Here is a 21,450-nt window from a genome sequence, read left to right as displayed (position 1 = left end):
GTCTGAGGCCATGAGGAGATAATAAGCAACTTCAAACAGAGCTGTTTCTATGATGGACTCTGAATCCTGACTGAAGATCTTCAAGGAGACAAGCAAACACTTTTTAGCCGTTACTCAAGACTTCACAGCAATTATGACAAACTCTCACACCAGTGGTTCATATTCTCTCTGACTCTGGATAAACAGGATGTGACCTGGAACTAGTTTGAGTGGAGGAGGGATACAAAGAGAAAGTGATTCTAGACCTTCATGTAAAGAGAAAACAATCCTGCACTGCGTGACCAACACAGGGTGTGATCACAGGATACAAATAAAGATGTTCTCACCGATGTTGTTCTTCCTGTTCTGCTGCTTTCTATCTACCCATCTCCTGAGCAGCCAGGAAGCTAGATAAGCTGCATGACTGTTCGTGACAAGAGGAGTTACAGGCCTAAGCCAAAGCCCACGGTTCACCACCAACCTGTTCACGTCTCCCCACTCAGCAACACACCTTCACCTGCTGAGGAACAGACTCTGGTCACGGCAGAGACTGAATGAACAAACCTTTAAATCAAACTGAAGACAGGTTATTTACCTTTTTACACTTTATAATATAAATAACACAATGAATATTTTCAACTAACACATTTTAATTAAATTTCTAATTCTTAATTTTTTAATTGCTTATTTATTTTTCTCTAAGTCAGATTTTAAAACTGTGGTTGACTTGTTTGTGAATCTATTGGTTAATGAAGCACTTTAAAAAAAGTTTCACCTGCTGTAAAGTGAGTAAACAGCTCTGGAGCGCCTCCTGGTGGATGGAAGGAAGAAGAGAAACTTTCCTTTTTGTTTGTTCACAGCTGCTGCTGTTCACTGAAGTACTGACAGTCTGTACTGCAGTAACAGTAGCAGTACCACACAGTAAAAGTACTCTGATACAAGTAAAAGTTCTGTATTTAACAGCACAATTATTATCCGTAAACCAGAGGTCAAACATGTTCACAGCAGCATCATCCTCATCATCTCCATCTTCATCATCATCACCATCATCATCTCTATCAGCTGAATTAACAGGAAGTTACAACCTCCACAAATAGTGATACTTCAGTGTCACAGTCCAACATCCGAGATCTCACATGAAACCAGAGTCCAACAGGGGAAACACAGTAATATCAGATATGAGAGATTCTACTGTTCAGTAAAAACACTGAACTCATGTTACAACAAGCTTCATGACTGTCAGGCAGACGGGCGGCAGCAGGAGACCTCCCAGGAGCCCCTGCTGTCAGCTGACAACAGGAAGCTGAGGCTACAGTCACACAGACTCACCAACATTGGACCAGAGAAGAAGAAGGTTTCCTGGTTGATGAGTCTGGATCCTCCGGCGACACTCGATGATGAGGCTGGTGCTGACCATGTCCGTCCCTTCATGACCACAGCGTACCCGTCTTCAGCAGCCGACAAATCTGCAGCAGCTGCCTGATGCTGTCACGTCAATATGGACCAGAACCTCTGAGGAATGAGTCCAGCACCTGTTTGAATCTGTGTCATAAAGGATTAAGACAGTTCTGAAGGAGAAGGGTCGAACCCGGTACTAGAAGGTGTTCCTAATAAAGTGGCCGCTGAGTGAAGTTTATGATACAGTACAGAGGCTTGACTACTGAAGTGACACTCTGTGGACGGATGATGCCGTGTGATCAGAGCGAGGAGCAGCTTGTTGTTGGTAAAGTTTCAAACAGAGTTTGTGGCGTCACTTCAGGCTCCAGCTGTTTGTTTCCAGTCTGAGGTCAGAGGTCATCAGAGGTCATCAGAGGTCAGAGGTCATCAGGAGTAAAGGGACCACACCGCTGTAACTGTGATAACTTTATTGACTGACTCACTGGCAGCAGAGGAAACCACAATAACTCACTACAGTCAATCAGTTGATCTCTACAGAAACAAGATGAGTGACATCATCATAAATATTCAACATAAAGACTTCATCACCAGAATAATCAGAATGATTAGACACGAGCTCGACTGGAGGAGCTGCTTGTCGAGGGAGGGGGTCACTAGGTGAAGATACAGGAATCATACCATAAATACAAAGTCACGTTTCTCTCTACGTCGTTGATCGGCCCATAAATACAAAAGAGATATGATACATATGTACAGTGTCACTGACGACACCTGAACAGGTGATGAAGGTGAACAGTCACTGCTCTCAGATCAGTTTCCTCCTGAACCTGCCAGCAGGATCTCTTCATCTACACCAGAGCTAATGCTAAATGCTAACGACGTTTAAAGGACTACACCTGTGTATTTACCTGCTCATCTACTACAGATCCAAAATATTTCACATGTTCAAAGGCACGCCATGAATTACACGAATTACACTAAAGTTAATGTATTGTTGTGTATTTGTTCATTTTTAAGGTTTTAATTCAAATGTTTCAACTGTTTTTAACTGTTGAATGTATGACAGTTTTTTTGGCCACTTGGGGGCAGACAACAGTCTGTAATCCGACTCCAGGAGTCCCTCAGGGTTCTGTTCTTGATCCATTATATTTTCAGTTTATATGTTAATGTGTAGATTGTGTCAGTAGAGCAGATGATCTTGTTTTATAAATAAACATTATTAGTAATTAGAGGAAACAACCTTTTGTTTTTTCTTCTGATAATGAAATAAAATATTCTGTTCCATTATCTCTTTATTATTCTCAAAATTAAGCTGAAAACACATCAGCTGACATATTAGATTATACATTTTATATTTAATCAAACAGCTGCCGACTTTCACACCCAGACTCTATAACTACTCTGGGGTTCCTCAGGGATCTGTTCTCAATCCTTTATATTTTCTACTTTAATGAAAATAAAGTAAAAGCAGCTGGATGAAGCTGTTTTAACTGGTACCGTTGTTTTACATTGAACCTCCTACTGTAGTAAAATACATGGGAACCAATGGCTGCCTGGACGGTAACACAGACGCGTTCTAAGATCTAATACATGAGAACCAATCACAGGCACGGTCCTTTAAAGGTCACTTCTCTTTCCTGTGTATTAATTAACAACTTGATTTAAACTGTGGATTAACAAAATGAAAATGTAAATAAAATGTCAATGAAAATCTGCCACTTTCACTTTAAAGGTGAAAGTTTGACAGAAAGTTTTTCAGTGAATCAGGTAACAATAAAACAGCATGATGTCTAATCACCTTCACATCACCTGTGCACTCACCTGGTCAGATTACACTGTTTTCATTTCAAGGATTCACCTTCTTATGTCAGTGAAGGTGAAGTCGGACTCATCATCATCATCATCATCATCAGCATCATCATCATGTATCAGTTTATCAGTGACTGAATCATCGGTTCATCTCTTAAATAAATCCATAACAATAAAAACATAAATAAAACAGACACATGGACCTTCATGACGCCTCTCAGTAAAGTGACGTGTGGTGTTGGACATGCAGCCGCTGCAGATTCACAGTCGTACATGCTCAGACAGTTAGAGGGCGCATCCTGCCATCATGACATGCAGCTCAGTAACTTCAGCAGGAGTCAAGACTAACATCTGTCACTTTAATCACATTAACTTTCCTTCAAGTGTCTTCAGTGACATGAAAACTGCCGCAGTGTTTATGAAAATATCTCCAGGTGACAGGTGTGACCTGTGTCTTGGTTACCATGCATGCTGGGAGACGAGGAGGCGGGCGGTGAGCCGTGAGGTGGAGGTGGTGAGGTACATTCACTCCCTGCAGGTGGATGAGGAGACAGTGATGTTGATGTTCTCCTTCAGGTTTCTTCACCTCGTCAGACGTCGTCGAATATCCTGCTGCGAGACGACGACATGGACAGATACCGTCCTCCTGCGTGTCTGAAGGACAAACACACACATCTGAGACTAAAAACACACACACACACATCTGAGACTAAAAACACACATATCTGGAACTACAACACACACACAAACACACATCTGAGACTTAAACAAACACACACACACACACACACATACACATCTGAGACTTAAAAACACACACACACACATCTGAGACTAAAGACACACACACACACACATCTGAGACTAAAAACACACATATCTGGAATTACAACACACACACACACATCTGAGACTAAAAAAAACACACACATCTGAGACTAAAAACACACACACACACACACACATCTGAGACTAAACAGAAACCAAACTGAGACTAAAAACACAGTAAATGAAACACCACACACACTCACATGAAAACGTTCAGTTAGGGTGACATGGTCTATAAGTAATATCGTGATATTTTAAGTTTATATCGCGATACACCTGCAGTTCCTCTAACGACCACTAGAGTCTGGCTCCAACAGTGAGTCAATCCCCATTGACTCCCATGTTAAAATATCTAGATATTTTGAAATCTCCTCTATAGAACTCGATGAATGATGATTCAACCCTTTGATGCATGAAGAGGCCGACGCTCAGATTCAACATGCAACATTCAACATCATCTATAGATGACACCTTTCAACAGCCTAAAGTTTCAGTGTCTGGTCTTTAAATGAATTTAACACAAACCAGAAAAATATTTGTAACTGATATTTTTAACCCTGAACTGAACTTCACTGTGATTCAGACGTGCAGCTGGTGGCGGACAAGCTAACGCTCAGTCAGGTAGAAACGTCTCCAGTCACAGTGACAGAGTGTGAGCTACAGACATGATGAAGTCTGATAAACATTTATCTTCACGAAGACTCAGAGCAGGAAGTTCAGTTCACCTGCCGGACTCTGTGTCCAGAGGGTCGTCAGTCAGAGAGTCGGCGTTGAAGTCTAGAGGCTCGGCGTCCTGCAGCAGCTCGATGCAGTCTCTCTCGGCTCGACTCCCGGAGCGGGAATATTTCGCCTCTGTTCATCAGACAACAGCAGACGCTCAGATATCACAACTTTAATCAACAGTGGAGAAGTCAGAGAGAAACTGAGCTGTGGTCGGACTCACGTCTGCCGCCGCTGGAGGAGGTGACGGCGTCGGAGTAACTGGTCTCCTTCATCTCGTGGCTGCTCCGGTTCCTGGCAGCGTAGTCCTCCCTCGGGTTTCCGTAGCGCTCCTTCCACTCCTGCAACACAGACACGTTGGTGTGATGCAGCTCTGACAGAAACACACTCACTCGTCTGCTGCTGAGCGGGAGGTCAACTCTTCATCATCATCATCATCAGCTGGAAACACTGAGATTGAACCCGACAGGACACGAGCTGCAGAACCAAAACAAGGAGCTAAAAGAGGCTGAAGGGGATGATGATCCCATTACACATCACCTCCTTTAGTTTGTTATCTATAAAAATATGAATCTGACTGTCAGACAGTGACATCATGTCAGCATGCAGATTGGTCAATGTTTATTATAGTTATAGCTTCTTCCTGTCTGTTGAAACAGGAAGTTGCTATAACTAATATACATCGTTCAATCTGCCTCAAACTTCACATTTGATGACCGTCCCACACTGAGGACATCTGCATGCCGACATGATGTCACTGTCCTGGCGCCACCTACTGAAAACAGGAAGTAACTCTTGAATGACATCATGTGATTTACCATGGTCTGGTTTCACTTGACAAACAGGAACATGATGACTGTTTGCGGCGTCATGTGACCTCCTGGCGGCGGCCCTGAGGTGAGCGACAGGCGAGGGCCCACATGTCGCTGCTCGCAGCTTTAATTAAACAAAATATGTAGAAGAAGAAGGAGACACGGCGACTCACCCTCCGTCTGTTCTCTCCATCTTCAATCCTCTGCCTCTTCCTCTTCTCTGTGAACAGACACTGATTGATTAACGATTATTGATCTTTGACTGTTTCACCGTCACACTTCCACTGTCGTCCGTCACCGCGGCGCTCACCTCGTCGGATCAGCTCCTTCCCCTCATCGATCAGGTCAGAGGTCATCTCACTGTCGCCCATGAACTGCTGGAAGCCCAGAAGGTTCAGACAGCGAGTCCCCAGACTGAGGAGAGTCGATCAGATTCAGGATCAATGACTCTGACACGATGATACATCAGAGATCTGCAAGCCTCCGTCACTGCCACTAGATCTCGCTCTATTGTTTGCTATTATTTGATTGAACAAGGTTTTTGTTAAATAATAGTCTCCTGAAATAAATAAAAATCTAATTTTTTAAATAAAAAGCTGTTTATTTATTTATTTATTCATGATTCTTTATTCTCATAATATTAGTACTTCTTTCTTGTAAAATTACGACATTATTCTCATAATATTGACTTTTTTTCTTGAAATATTTAGATTTTTTTTAAACATTATGACTTTTTTTATATTATGACTTTTTCTTGTGTTTTCTTGTAATATTATATATATATAATATATATAATATTATTATTATAATATATATTATGACTTTATTCTCAAAATGTTTTTCTCTCTAAATCAGAGTGTCACCTGAAGTAGGTGGCGATGCAGAGGATGACGATCAGCATGGGGTAGTAGATGTAGAAGCCGTTGGCGATGAAGGACAGAACGCGCATCGATCCCATGATCTGAAAGACAAGCAGACGTGTGTTACCAGCTGACTGAGCGCGGACAGCAGCGCTGACAGGTGTGTGTCGCTGCAGGTGAGTTACTGAGGTGTAGGCGGTCGGCTCCTTCTTCTGGTGGGAGATGGCCGAGTCCATGTGGATCAAACCCAGGAAGTTGAGACACAGAGGAGGAGTCAGACGACAGAACAGCCTGTGGGTCACAGATCAGGACGTTACAGTCACCTGTCCCACCTCCCATCATGCATCGCTGCTGCTGTCTGATCCTGAACCTGATCAGTCATCTGTCCTCCCATCATGCATCACTGCTGCAGTCTGACTCTCCTGACTGTTACTGACTAACTGAAGGAACTGACGCTGAGTTTCTGGTATAATTTTATAGATTCTGATTGATTCTGATTCTGATTATTGATTCTGGTTCTGATTTATTCCAACATGGTTAAAGAGATCAGATGTTTAGAAAACATAAATTTAAAAAACAGAAACTCTTTTAAGAGTTAATCAAACATTCACAAAGTAAATAATATTTACTATTAACTACAATAAAACATCTGCTCCACAGACCTGTGCGTTAAAATATTAATTATTAGATAAAGGTCAGGTCCTTGAAGATGTGTAGGAACCAATAAACAGAACAGAAATTTGGTTCTTGTCAGGTTTTGATCCCGACCCTGTTTCTGAGGTTAGAAATTTAAATGATTATTTACTAAATCCAATGTTTCTTTCAAATGTAATCTGTCATTAATCCAGTTGATTAGTTCAGTGTCTGTTTGTGTCTGGATGTATATCATCATACTGATTTCATCCTGCAGTTCTACCATCCAGTATAAAATAAACAGCGCTCTTATTGTGACGACTTCCTGTCACTCACATGCCGCTGAACTGGAGGCTGTAAGCGTCGGTCTGGTGATGGGAGGCCAGGTAGTAGTAGTTGAAGACCCGGATGCGGAACACGGTGGAGTAGACGCAGGTACACAGGAAGAAGATCGTGATGAAGCACGCCATCTGGTGGACAGAGGTGATAACACAAACCGGTCAGATAAACTGGACCGGCGTCACAGCTGCAGGTCTAGGACTGGACCTCCAGGACCGGCTCTGACCCATGTGAGAGGTCACAGCTCAGGTAGAGAGGGAAATGGATCAATAAGACTGTCTGATGATGAACTGCAGTCCAATGTGCCGTGTTCAAATTAGTGTGTTCAGTTATGGAGCCTCCTGGTGGTGAAATGGTGGAACAACACATGTAAATCTGTGTGAACGCATGAATCAGCTGAGTGAAGAGAAATTCTGTTTCTGGATCAGAACTAAAGTGTGTGATTATAATTCTTTAAACAGACGTTTTCAGTGATTTAATACAGTTATTAATGATCATATTAGTTAAATGAAGAAGTTTTGGAAACCAGCTTCTTCTTCCTCTTTTCCGAGAGTCAGATGTTCACTCGTGTCTGTACAGTTAATATGAACCAGCAGCTTGTTAGCTTAGCTTAGCATAAAGACTGGAAACAGAGGGAAACAGTTAGCCTGGCTCTGTCCAGAGGTCACAACATGCAGCTGTCAGCTCCTCTAAAGCTCAGGTACAGGTGTGTGTCTGACCTCGATGTACAGGTAGTTGTAGTCTCTTTCGGCCAGCTGGATGAACACGGCGAACAGAGAGAGGACGGGCCGCGTGCTGAAGAAGGTGCACTCGGACCAGACCACGGCCACGCTGAACAGGGTCAGGACCACGGACAGCAGCCGGTAGAACCAGCGCTTCAGGAGACACTCCCAGTACCACTCTGCACACACACATTAATATTCATGTTAGAAATATCACATATATTTGATATAAACATCCAACAAACAGGTTTTCATTTATAAAGTGAGATCAGAATGTTTCTGTATTAATTCCTTCAAACAAACTTTTGCTGCGTCAGATTCACTGAGCTGACCTGCAGCTGCGGCGTGATACAGCGCCCTCTGTAGGTGCTTGTGCGTAGGATTACGGTAGTTCAGCGGTTTAGAAATGTAGTGCCAAAGGAAAAGGGCCGTTTTCACAGGAAGATAACGATGAAAATCTTCTACATGAAGCTTCATTTAAACAGATGTTCGATTGTTTTGGTCAGAAAATCTGCTGATTCATCATCAACACTTCTATTCTGTTCTATTCTGTTCTATTCCTGTTTCTTCTGAGTCTGTAAAAGACTTTGGAGGAAATCATCTGCCAGTCGAACGCCATGTTGTGTAAATGTTTCCTCATAGTTCACCTGTTCTCTCACCTGTTCTCCTCCACTGTAAACTGATTATTATTTAATTAATTTTCACATCTGGTCTTCATCCTGAGTGAACACAGTGTTTGACTTCTTCTTCCTTCTTCAGTGGTTTACATTCAGTGTTTCTCACTAATGTATTTACACTGTACGTTCATGCTGTAGTTTTCTTCTTCCTTTGCTCTTGTTGCTGTTCTGCTGCATTTCTTAGCTCATTACTGCCACCTACAGTCAGTAAGTGGAGATGTGGGAGCACTGACAGGACTTGGGGCCCTGACCTCTGACCCACCTACAGTCGGGGTGTACACGTATCTGCTGAACCAGCCGGCGGGCTCCGAGGACTGGAAGCTGTGGACGAACTGGTGGGTTGAACTGGTCTCGTTCTTGGCCACGTCCTCCAGGTGGATGGCCTGCTGCAGCAGGATCTGCCACTGCACACGAGTCCTGTTGTGTCTCTGGACCGCATAGATCACCTGCACGCACACACACACACACACACACACAGAGTTCAGCCAATCAGAAGAGAGGCTAAGAGCCTCCTCTCTTCTGATTGGCTCACCGACCTGTTGTTACTAGAGCTGCAGAGAGAAGCCTGAGAGAGGAGATGTAAAACTACACTGAGACGGTTTTTATATCTTCTGATCAACACTCCAAATAAAACACAGAAGAAGAAACATGGAGCTTTAACATTTACAGAGTTTGTCTTAACACATGAACAGAACTGAACAGAACAGAATTTTAAATATGTAACGAGAAAGAAAAAGTTTTTACTGCTGCGGTTTTATCAATTCATTTTACTGTGTATTTCAAACTAATAACTTCAGTAATGTAAGAGACACTGTGTCTCAGCTGCAACAAAAAACTTTGAATTTCATGTCAACACAAATGTTTTGTGGCTTTTTGAACAACTCATTTAATGAGTTATTTTAATGTGGATTATTGCAGAATAATTTCTGACACCTGTTTTATAGATTTAGAAAATAAGACAGTGGCTTCTTGTGTTTTTATTGCACACAGCAGTAATAAAATCAGAGGCTCCAGTATGAGCTTTAGAAACCACCAGATGTCACTGAGCTGAGTTTCTTCATCACTGGAGGTGAGGACAGAGAAACAGACACAGAGAGACGTGTGTTTTTACCCACATATCATGTAAAAACGGGATTTAAAGGGTTAAAATCCTGAAAATGACTGAATATTTGGTCGTTAAGATCAGGACTGATGTTGAATAAAAAAATCAGTTCAGTGAAATGTGTTAAATATTAACATATAATATCTTTATTGTAGTTTTTTGATCTCAGGATCTCAGTGTAGGTTTTTTTAATCTAACGAGATAAAAATCTTGCAGGTGAGCTGCACATGTTTTAATCTGCTCCCTCTTCCTGTTGACCTGTGACCTCAGGTGTCTCCCTCTCACCTGTTTGTGGAGCTTCACCAGGCTCTTCTCACTGGGATACGTGTTCTGTTTGTCATCAAAGTCCTCGTAGTCGTCCATGTTCCTGCCCATCTTCTCCTGGTAGTCCAGAGGGCACTGAGGGGAGCAGTGGGATCAATCAGTCTGATCACTAATATCTGATCAATGAACCGTGAGCCTGAGTGCTCCACTTACCTTCCTGAGGATGGTGTCGATGTACTTCCTCAGCGGATGGTTGTACTTGATGGACTCGCTGACCTTTCTCACCTCCTGCAGCAGAACAGACGTCACATTAAGACACTGATCGACCTCTGACCCCTGTCCGTCACAGTCACTTCCTGCCTGCCGCTCACCTCCATGACGTCCTCCAGGTTCTCCTCTGCGTCCGCCTTCTCCGTCATCAGCTTGGACGCCTTGAAGTAAGTCTTGATGAGCAGGTGTCCGTGTCGCGAGGCGTTCCAGTAGGAGCGAGGGATCTCCACCAGGCCGTAACCTAGCAACAGCACCAGCAGGAAGAGGCCCCAGGTGTTCGCCGCCGTGATCCCGATGGTCTGGAGCTCGTACCTGAATCAGAGCAGGAGGACAAACCACACACCTGTCACACAGGGACTGGGAGGAGCTTCATTGTCCTTACTCTATTCTTTCCTATTTAGGGATTTTTTTAAATTTGTTTTTAGGTTCTTTTATTTGTTGTATGTTATATTTGTTTTTGTTTAAGTTCTTTTATTTGTTTTTATGTTATTTCATTTATTTTTAGGTTCTTTTATGTTTTTTTTAATTTTTTTATTTGCTTTTAAGGTTATTTTGTGTTTGTTATTTTATTTGTTTTTATGTTTTGTTTTTAGGTTCTTTTATTTGCTTTTGGGTTATTTCATTTGTTTTTAGATTTTTAATTAGTTCTTAGGTTTTTTATTTTATTTTTACGTTATTTTGTGTTTAAGTTCTTTTATTTGTTTTTATGTTATTTTGTTTTTAGGTTATTGTATTTTTTCTCAGTTATTTTGTTTTAGGTTTTTTTTATTATTTGTTTCTAGGTTCTTTTATTTGTGTTTAGGTTCTTTTGTTTGTTTTTAGGTTCGTTTTTGTTTTTAGGTTAAACCAGGGGTCGGCAACCCGCGGCTCCGGAGCCGCATGCGGCTCTTTCATCCCATGAATCATAGTGGAGAATAGCTGCTCACATACATATGTGGATCCGAAGATCGACAGGAAGGGTTGAAAGTCTCGACAAATGGACGGCGTTTCGGCGGGTATACCTGCTTCCCCGAGTGTGACGTTTATTTTGAGCGATGAAAAATGATAAAATATAATTTTATTTTAATATTTCAAGATCACAATAATCTTCCAATTTAGAACTAAAATTTAAAAAAAAGAACTAACACAGATAAGGATAAGGATGAAAGAGCCGCATGCGGCTCCGGAGCCGCAGGTTGCCGACCCCTGGGTTAAACTAAAGTAAGATGAAGTTATTGGCTGTGAAAGGCTCCGCCCCCTCAGGGAACCAGGTGATTCAAAAGGAGCAGAATGAGCCCAGATACCAGGAGGACAGCAGTGCGTCCACTCACCAGGACAGGTGCCACTCAGGATGGACGGCCACGTAGATGAGCAGGGAGCCGAAGATGAGCAGGTAGGTCCCGTAATAAATGGCGTTTTCTATCAGGGCGGTTTTAATCTTCCCCGTGATGGAGAATCCTCCGGAGCGAGCGTACGACTGCATGAAGGGCAGCAGCAGCCTGAGGACACAGAGACACACTGAGGACACAGAGACTCACTGGGACACACCTGCATCATGATCACAGTTGGAGCAGCAGACTCACTGACCAGGTGAGACACTGAGACGTCCAGTACACCACTCTCCAGAACACAGGCATGATGCCGTCAGGGATGTAGCTCCACGGCCTGTAGCACGGCTGAGGGGGGCTGAGGGACACAAGAGGACAGGGGGGGTCAGCAGAGACACAGACTGAGACACAGACTGAGACACAGACTGAGACACAGACACAGACACAGACAGAGACACAGACTGAGACACAGACTGAGACACAGACTGAGACACAGACAGAGACACAGACAGAGACACAGACAGAGACACAGAGACACAGACACAGAGATGCAGACAGAGACACAGACACAGAGATGCAGACAGAGACACAGACTGAGACACAGAGACACAGACACAGAGACGCAGACAGAGACACAGAGACACAGAACTCTGTAATCTCCTCAGAGGAAATAACGAATAATTATCTGATGTTTATTTCTGTGTCTTTCAGGATGAACCGTTTGTTGTGTAAAAAGAGTGAAACCTTCACGTGTCGTGTTTCGTCTGAATGAATATTCACTGTGATACAAACAGAGAAGCAGCAAATCCTTCAAAAAACACTTTTAATCTATTGATCGATGATCAGAATCGCTGCAGGTTAATTTCCCGTCAGCCGACTCGTCAGTTCAGGGTTAAATGTGTCAGGACCTTCATGTAAACGTTGACTCAGATCTGTGAGAATATAATGAACACGTGACTCTGTACTGACCTCTGGGTGGGTGTGGCAGATGTGTTTGCCGTGGTGTGATTGGACGGTATCGGGCCGGCGGTGGGAGGAGACTTGTGCTTCTCATGGTCTATCTTACACTGTTTGTAGATGGTCTGTAAGGAGAGAACAAACACAGTCACAGTCTGGGCTGGACAGACGTGAGGACGTGGGGGACAGAGCTCAGCTCAGGACTGACCGTGCTGACGTCCAGAGGTAAGATGAAGACGATGAGGAAGCACAGGTACCAGGCCAGCAGCGTGCCGAACAGCACCATGCGCTGCTGCTTCCTGAAGTCTCCATATCTGTGCAGCAGGAAGAGCGCCAGGAAGAATACCACCACGATCTCGATGCCCAGAGCGGCCCCGCTCATCCCGCCGACCTCGTTCAGCAGCCCGCCAGAAACCTGCAGGAGGGGGCGGGACAGGTGACTCACCTGGTGGGCAGGAGACGCCTCATTAACATGTTTCTGATGATGGAGGTGGAGACGCAGTGCAGAGTATTAAACTTGCTGAGATTAAAACTCAAACGTTAGAAGACGTCCAGTGTAACTCTGATCTCCCATCACGTACTCTGACATCACAGTGATGTCATCACATAACATCACAGTAAGAAAACCAGTCTCCTCGTCACAGTGTGATTTGAAAACTGTGAACTCGTCCTTTAACTGCAGCGACGGCTGTTTGGTTGTGAATTAAAAACAGTTAATTAAAAACAATAATTGGCAGATTAATCAATAATGAAAATGATCGTCAGCTGCAGTCCGACTCTATAATATAAAAATCTACAGTGTTTCTGAGTGACCTCACATTCTCTGTGTCTGTGGTGTTTGTTGTGATTTACTGACCAACATGTTCACAGACACCAACACGCCTGATCAGTCTGTCGTCTCCATGGTTACCATCTAGTTACTGCAGCACGCCATAAAACTACAAAACCTTCATCATCATCACTGATGGAGGAAAAAGCTGCAGTGACGACGGGAGCGGTCGATGTTCTTCATCCACAAACTGCTGCTGAACATCCTCATAATTATAATTATGATGACGTCATATAGACTCATGGGAATCACAGAATCATGGGACCGTCCAACAGAGGCACGCTGACCCGTAAACCATGAAAGAGTCTTTGTGTTACTGCACGGGGGGGGGGGGCAGTAATTACTGCTCTAACTCTGGTAGTGAGGATTTTAATTAGAACTCAGTGAAAGACTGAGGTTAATGAGTCTGATTAAATACACAGGGACCCTGGTTCTATAACCCTGATCAGTTTGCATGATCAGTCTGATATGATTTAGTTCTCTTTAGTTCCCAGCTTTAACCTCCCAGGAGCCCACATCTCTGAGGACCTCACCTGGACCTCACCTGGACCTCACCTGGACCTCACCTGGACCACCGTCCGTGGTCGAAGGTTCATCAGACGCTCAAGAAAAAACATGTGTTCCTGCAGCTGCTGGTGACAGGAGAGCTCCTCAGAGTCCTCAGAGTCATTCTCTTCTCTTCTATTCTGAGCTGTTGTCTGGGTGTCAGCAGTAAGACTCTTTTATCAGTAACTTCCTCCTTCTCATAGCCCACTCTAAGCTGATCACACAATTGCCATGTGATTGATCGGAGAAGGAACGATCACTCTCACCTCACTCTTTGTTAAACAGTGTGTTTCCATTTATATTTACTGACAGTGTTAACCTAAAGAATCCAGTAAATGTCAGGTCCTTTGCTCAGATTGTACAGGAAGTGATGTTGAATGTTACAGGGACTGAGATAGATGCAGATCCTTCTGTTCTGACAAACAAAATAGACGACACGAGCATAAAGACTGAGTCTCAACCTGAGCAGCTAACACCTGAGAAGAAATCAGTGTCTGCTGTTTGGGCTCATTCTGGCTTCAGTGAAGACGACACCAAACAATTAGAAGAAGTCAAATCACATCGCTTGGACACAATCGCACTGATGAATATGAAGAGGATCACAGAAAAGAGAGAGAGAGAAGCACCAAACTAGGGCTGCACCACATACAAAAAAATACATAAACAATCAAGTTCCTACACTTCTGGAGAATATGTTCTGTATGATGGGGCGTCTCTGTAGCACCACAACACTGATGGTGCTAACAATGCTAAAGCTAACAATACACAACAATGTGACACATCTTACCTTCATCACAAACATGCAGCTCCTGTTATTCGGATATTGCACTTGACCAAATTGAGATTTTGATTATAGTTCTATTAATTGAGCAGCTGCACCAAAGTAATCAATCAGTGATCATAATAAAGGTTATATATAGGTATATTTTATATTCTAATTTAATTGTTATTGTTTATTTATGATTAACTGTTAATATCATTATTATTACCAATGAGCTACTGGACATACGAAATTAAGTGGATAAATAAAATATCTATCTATATCTAGATATATATATTGATTTGATGTCATATCCCCGAGACCTACAGGTGTGTTCTTATTTCCGTAGAATGATATTTTAAAAATCCCATTATATCACTGACATTATCACAATATGCTGAATCCTAACCTGTGTGTCATGATACGCATCACATCGCCATGTTGTTGCCGACACACACTCCGGTGTGTGATGCACAGAGACAGAGTGTGTGTTGATAAACGGGACATTTTACCTGCAGCAGGTTTATAGGGACACACAGATCACCTGAAGACTTGACTGATCCAGAGACAGTCAGGTGTGTCCGCTGTCACAGGAAATAACCTGAAGGAAGCAGCGGGCTGTTCTCCGGTCAGATTACCACCACAGTAACGCAGCTCCAGCTAGCTAACGTATGCTAGCTAACGTATGCTAGCTAACGTATGCTAGCTAACGTATGCTAGCTAACATAACGTCGCTGACGTGTCGCTTCTTACCGCGGTTTGTGTGTCTGTTGTAGCGGGCTCCGGAGGACGGTGAGGGGCTCAGGACTCTCTGCTGACCGCTGTGAGTTCACTCTCCGCGGCCGTTTCCATAAAAACCCCTCGGTGTTCTGGTGAGTCTCTGTCGTTAGCCGAGCGGCTCCAGTCACATCCTGGTTCTCCTCATCTAGGAAGAACACCGAGGAGAGGCCGATGACGTCACACACGGAAAACCTGGCTCAATCAGCGCATGCGCAGCAGCTCGGGTGGTCCCTACCTTCTCCCTTTTCTTCTCCCGGTCCCGGTTCAGACGCTGCTGGCCGCGCTACTGCCCCTGCAGGCTGACCCGTGTCACTACAGGAGTACACATTTATAGTACTTGTACTTTACAGTTTATACTACTTTATACTTAATTTACACATAAATACATATATAAATAAATAATTAACTTTGTGGTTGAAGGTTAAATGTTGATGTCTTAAAGGTCCCATATTCATAAATATTTATTTATTTACTATTTAACTATTGTTTCCTCTAGGGGATGAATAATGTCTCTATCTATCTATCTATCTATCTATCTATCTATCTATCTATCTATCTATCTATCTTTAATAATGTTAAGAAATTTCCTCATAACACTCTTGGCTTACATTATTCAATATACGATCTACACTGTATGGTTTCTAGTAAATGAAAATAATTAAATAAATATAGGCTCCTCTTATCTTATTTAATGTACCATTGTATTTGGTCTGATGTGTCCTGTAGTTTTCATCCTCTCCATATGTCACATGTTGCAATGAATCTGACTGTGGAAGCTATTAATTGTCTGTTTCATGATTATCACATCAATAAAGATTTGTATGAAGTAATCGGTGTGTATTTCTGTATCTGTCGGGGAACATGTGCCCCCCCCCCCCCCCCCCCCCCAGTTAGTGCAGCTGTGATTGACCCCAGATTAATGTTTGACTCCTGCAGCTCAGCTTCGTCTATTTTCAGGTCACAGACCCACATATGGGTCATATGGTGGTGCAGTCAGGGACAGAGTCCTTATCAGAGACTTGACTTATCACAAACCTGATCTTTCTGTTCTTGAACTTCATCGTTCAGGAGCTTTATCCCTGAACAAATATTTACATGATCAGCAGCTTGTTTCCTAACTCGGTGACACGGAGGCCAAAATAAGCTCTTTCTGTGCGGACACACTGTTATGACTGGATGTTGTGCTGCAGACTGAGACACACACTCCAACCTGCATGTCTCTGTTCATGAGATATAAGAATCATTTTAACAACTGCAGCTACGGCATCAAATATGACAGAAAATGATGGAAATATTAACTTCCTGTTCATGTGTTTATCATCAGTGTGTTTGACTGGTACATGACGTTTGAATCCGCTCTGCAGGACAGACCGTCTCTACAGGGAGGAAGAGCAGGTCTGGCCTGTTAGCTCAGTCCTCCTGCTGGTCTGGACTTTGCTTCATCAGCTGACTGCCTGCTCTACTTGTTGACGAATCCCAAACCAGACTATCTGCGTGACAGCCAATCACAGGCCAGGAGGCTTTTCCCTCTTCAGACCTGAGCCACGAGTCCTCTGAGTGTTACTATCAGGATCTAATAATCTAATGAACCACTGTTCACAGAGCTGACCTCTGACCTCTGACTCTCCTGCCAGGAAATAAACAGATTCATACTATAAGCCTACAACAACTCCCAAGGTGCATTTCACTGACAAGCAGCCAATCACAGAGCTTCAGCTTACACTGACTACAATCTGCATCCTAAAAGAATCTGGTTGACTTCAGATGAATTTAGTAACTATGGTGACATGAATCACACCTCCTCTCCATAGCAACAGCAGCTGAGGCTCATGGGTAGTGTAGCAGAGATGTGTGACACACAAACAGAAAAACACCAGAAACAAAGTGAATGAAGGCGCCCACATGTTTGTTTATGATGATAATGATCATTAAAAATTTTTAAAGTTTCTGCTCAAACTGATGTAGAAAAGAAAATAACTGAAGAAAAGTATGATGAATATAAAAACCCATGATTAAATCCACTGAACTGATATTTAGTCACAGAGAAACTATTAAAGTCAAAACTTACTATTATGAGTCAATAAAATGTATGAACATAAAATAATTCTGAGCTACTACGTCAATTTCATCAGATACAAAATTATTAATAACTAAGTCAAAATAATGAGATACTAAATAATGAGTATTGAGTCAGACTGGTTTGAATGAGTCAGGATTATGAGACAGAGATTTAGTGTAATTCAAATCTGAGAATATCTGAGTTAAAAATATATTTTATCACTTTAGACTTAAAACAGAAGGAAGAGTCAAAGTTACTGAAAAGGAAATAAGAAAAAAGACTTTTAAATACGATAACCCCCCCCCCCCCCCCCCCCCCCCCGAGGTAGGGGTAGGAGGGGTCAACCATGGCGACATTCCTGACCCCTCCGACCCGTCGATCACTCCGTCAGCGCGCTCTCTGATTGGCTGTCTGCAGGTGTTCACGTGAACCATGACTGGGTGCGAGAGAAAAACTTTCTACAGGTTTAGAAGGTGAAGGGAGAAACAGAGACCAGATCAGATCAGACCTGAGACCAGATCAGACCAGAGACCAGATCAGACCTGAGACCAGATCAGACCAGAGACCAGATCAGACCTGAGACCAGATCAGACCTGAGACCAGATCAGAACTGAGACTCAGATCGGAGCCATGAATGCAGACTGAAGCTGCTGCGGCTCAGAACCTCAGAGAACCAGGGAGAACCAGGGAGAACCAGGGAGAACCCGTCCCTGGTCCTCAGCAGCAGGTAACCTACCTGAGCGCGTCCTGGGTTGATATTAGCAGTCGCGTGACGCAGCGGAGCACCTGAGAGAGCTGCAGCTGGACACAGGTGAGACCGCGGCTTCACAGGTGTAGAGATGAATGAGAGCAGCGGACATATCGGGGGGGGGGGGTGCACGGTGATACGTGGTTTTACAGCGGAAGGGGCTGAAGAGCGGACACACTTCCGGCATGAGACCCCCAGATCAGACAGCGGGACTTCCTGTTTCCTCATTAACTTCCTCATAGATTAAAATCAGAACCGTGGACCAGGAGCAGGTCACGTGAGGTCGGTACAGGTGAAGTGAATCATGGTTTAGAGACAGACTGAGACTCGTCTCTCTGTGGACATCACAGTTAACCTGTCGTTGTTTTTAAAGCTGATTCTGATTTTAAACTTATTTTGGGACTTTTGTTCCTTTATTATAGAGACAGGACAGTTGGGACTCGAACCTGAGGACCGAGCCTTTGTGGTGCTCGTTCCACCAGGTGAACCACTGGGACGCCCCTGACTCTTAAAATACTGTAAAATAAATAAAATACTGTAGAATAAATAAAATACAATAAAATTTATAACATATTGTAGAATAAATAAAATACTGTAGAATAAATAAAATACAATAAAATTAATAACATTGTAGAATAAATAAAATACTGTAGAATAAATACTTAAACGAGAAATAATAAAAAAAAACTTTCTGTTCTTTATATAAAAGGATGTGATCATAAAGAAGAATATGTTCTTTAAATATGTAAAGTAGTCAAACAGAAAAACGTCCCTGTGACTGATTTTACGTGAATCATGAATTAATATTTTCTTTCTTAATTAACCAATTAATAGTTCAGTTTGTAAAAACAGAATATTCCTGTAACAGAGTTTCTGACCGCTGATCTCAGGCTAATTACAACTGCAACTAGTGATTGTTTTGATTATCAGTTTATTTCCTGATCATTTTCTTGATGAACTGTTTGACTATGAAACAGTGAAATCATTTAGAAGATACACAGGTAACCAGGGAGAACCAGGCAGAACCAGGGAGAACCAGGGAGAACCAGTCAGAACCAGGGGAACCCGTCCATGTCCTCCCCTCCACGGTCTGTGCTGCAGTGGTTTTATTGTGTAAACTCTCTACTTCCTGTCTTTCAGTGCTCCTCCGGAGACCACCATGCCGATTGACATGGCCTTACCTCTGTACCTGTCCACCGAGGACTTCGTCTACAGGACGCCTCCTAACAGCTGTTCACCTGCTCTGAGCTCCAGCCTCAGGTTCCAGCCGCCGCAGCGCGTTGAGCCGGCGCCGGACGTCGGACATTCCTCTGCCAAAGACACCAGAAAAGCTAAAAAGCAGGTGACGTTCGCCGATCACAGAGGTCTGTCTCTAACCAGGGTGAAGGTCTTCTCCCCGTTCAACGACCCCATCGACATCCCGCTGAACGTCCAGGAGGCGCTGAGCTCTGCTGCGTCTCTGACGGCGGAGAAGGACAGGCTGGTGCTGGACTTCCCTCAGCCGTCCTCAGACTACCTGCTCTTCCGTCAGAGCCTGAACAGGAACCTTGTGTGTCTGGAGCACTGCGTGCTGAAGGACAAGGGTTTAGCGGGAACCGTCAAGGTCAGGAACGTGTCCTTTGAGAAGTCCGTGAGGCTGCGGGTGACCTTTGACACCTGGAAGAGCCACACGGATGTGGACTGCGTGTACGTGAAGGACACGTATCCCAGCTCGTACAGTGACACCTTCTCCTTCGAGGTGTCCCTGCCCGCGGAGCTGCCGCCTCACGAGCGCGTTGAGTTCGCCGTCTGTTACGAGGTGGGGGGGCGCCAGCACTGGGACAGCAACTGGGGCGACAACTACAGGGTGCTCTGGTCCTCCATGAAGAGCCACCGTCAGGACGCCGTCAGCCACCGCACAAACTCCTTTGACTTTGGGATTCATTTCGACCGGTACGGCAGCCCCACCTGCTCGCACGGGATCTTCCCTGATTGGCCGAGCTACGCCGGGTACGAGGACATCGGCCCGTACTACTGACCCCCAGTTTTTAAACGTGTTCACGATGCTGCTGAAGGTCACGAGTACGATTTGTCCGATGCTCATCGCACACCTGAACTCTTCAGGTCTCAGCCACATGTTGGTGGGCGGGGCCCATGGGGTCACCTTTAACTGATAACTGATCAATTGATTAATCTATAGAATGTCAGGAAAATAGTGTCAGATTAGTTTCCTGATCCAGGACCTGGTCTCCACAGTCCTCTCCGGCATCTTTAGCATTAGCTTAGCTTTGTTGTTGTTGACACTGTTTCTCTGTACAATCACACATGAGTATGAGCTGGTGCAACATGAGGAGACAGAAGAAATCACAGACGACCAACAGTTAAAATCTTGTTTCCAGCTAAAAGATAGAAACTAACTAACGAATCTTTTCATTGTTGGTTAATTACTTGTTGAACTGTCTCCTCCCTGGACATCCCAGATGAAGACGAGGACAGTGTGTGTGTTTCACCCAGGTCTTCTTCCTCAACATTCATCTGTTCCTCAACCAACAAAGACTAATTATCATTGTCATTATTTACAGTAATAATCCTGACGAGCTGATTCGTGGCTGTAGAACACTTCACACTCACTTCAGGTTAATTCATGGACTTTAGATGATGGTGGTTGTTCTGACTGCGGCTGTGGATCAGTGGAGGAGGAGGAGGAGGAGGAGGAGGAGGAGGTGGAGGAGGAGGAGGTGGAGGAGGAGGAGGAGGAGGTGGAGGAGGAGGTGGAGGAGGTGGAGGAGGTGGAGGAGGTGGAGGAGGAGGAGGTGTAGTTACGATCAGGATCTGCTCCACCTCTGAAGACTCAGACAAACAGAGACCACATGATGTTAAACAGTGTTTCCATTGACTTCCTGTCTTTTTTAAACTGTGTGTGTTCAGACTTCTGCTGTCAGAGGTTCAATGTTCTGTTGTGATGAATTTTAAAGAGTATTTTAAAAATGCTGTTCAATAAAGTCGTATATATTCTAACTTACTGTATGTCAGTAACTTATTGTTCCACATTTACATGTTCGATCTTATCAA

The 21,450-nt window shown here is 43.7% G+C and overlaps 2 protein-coding genes across 5 annotated transcripts; one reads left to right on the top strand and one right to left on the bottom strand.

The window, feature by feature from the left end:
• Window positions 1-1,827: 1,827 nt before the first annotated feature.
• Window positions 1,828-18,404, bottom strand: lmbrd2b (LMBR1 domain containing 2b). Of its 3 annotated transcripts, XM_056403650.1 has the most exons (20): window positions 18,388-18,404; window positions 15,828-15,904; window positions 15,566-15,737; window positions 12,886-13,092; window positions 12,690-12,802; window positions 11,980-12,078; window positions 11,724-11,891; window positions 10,515-10,725; window positions 10,357-10,431; window positions 10,165-10,278; window positions 9,040-9,223; window positions 8,098-8,279; window positions 7,376-7,509; window positions 6,592-6,697; window positions 6,410-6,507; window positions 5,857-5,960; window positions 5,720-5,766; window positions 4,958-5,075; window positions 4,740-4,866; window positions 1,828-3,840 (listed from the first exon to the last, which is right to left on the bottom strand). In XM_056403650.1, the coding sequence occupies exons 4-20, from the start codon at window positions 13,057-13,059 to the stop codon at window positions 3,777-3,779; spliced, it is 2,118 nt and encodes a 705-aa protein (XP_056259625.1). In that variant the 5' UTR covers window positions 13,060-13,092; window positions 15,566-15,737; window positions 15,828-15,904; window positions 18,388-18,404; the 3' UTR covers window positions 1,828-3,776. The 3 variants fall into 3 exon arrangements, with proteins under 3 accessions (XP_056259625.1, XP_056259626.1, XP_056259624.1); XM_056403651.1 differs by lacking the exon at window positions 18,388-18,404 and having other exon boundaries at window positions 12,886-13,122; window positions 15,566-15,892; XM_056403649.1 differs by lacking the exon at window positions 18,388-18,404 and having other exon boundaries at window positions 15,566-15,891.
• Window positions 18,093-21,098, top strand: ppp1r3b (protein phosphatase 1, regulatory subunit 3B). 2 transcript variants are annotated; one of them, XM_056403653.1, is made up of 2 exons: window positions 18,093-18,378; window positions 19,540-21,098. In XM_056403653.1, the coding sequence occupies exon 2, from the start codon at window positions 19,559-19,561 to the stop codon at window positions 20,414-20,416; it is 858 nt and encodes a 285-aa protein (XP_056259628.1). In that variant the 5' UTR covers window positions 18,093-18,378; window positions 19,540-19,558; the 3' UTR covers window positions 20,417-21,098. The 2 variants fall into 2 exon arrangements, with proteins under 2 accessions (XP_056259628.1, XP_056259627.1); XM_056403652.1 differs by having other exon boundaries at window positions 18,095-18,462.
• The last annotated feature ends 352 nt before the right edge of the window (window positions 21,099-21,450 follow it).

Source organism: Seriola aureovittata, chromosome 18, assembly GCF_021018895.1.
Source record: "Seriola aureovittata isolate HTS-2021-v1 ecotype China chromosome 18, ASM2101889v1, whole genome shotgun sequence".
In the NCBI taxonomy this organism is placed as follows: domain Eukaryota; kingdom Metazoa; phylum Chordata; class Actinopteri; order Carangiformes; family Carangidae; genus Seriola; species Seriola aureovittata.
Note: the sequence above shows the minus strand (reverse complement) of the source record. Positions and strands in the feature narration are given on the sequence as shown.

Coding starts and splice junctions, on each gene's coding strand:
- lmbrd2b (XM_056403650.1), bottom strand. CDS start 13,059: ATGAGCGGGGCCGCTCTGGGCATCGAGATCGTGGTGGTATTCTTCCTG. Junction 10,279..10,356: donor TCGACACCATCCTCAGGAAG/GTAAGTGGAGCA, acceptor TGCTCCCCTCAG/TGCCCTCTGGACTACCAGGA. Junction 9,224..10,164: donor TGGTGAAGCTCCACAAACAG/GTGAGAGGGAGA, acceptor GTGTGCGTGCAG/GTGATCTATGCGGTCCAGAG.
- ppp1r3b (XM_056403653.1), top strand. CDS start 19,559: ATGCCGATTGACATGGCCTTACCTCTGTACCTGTCCACCGAGGACTTC.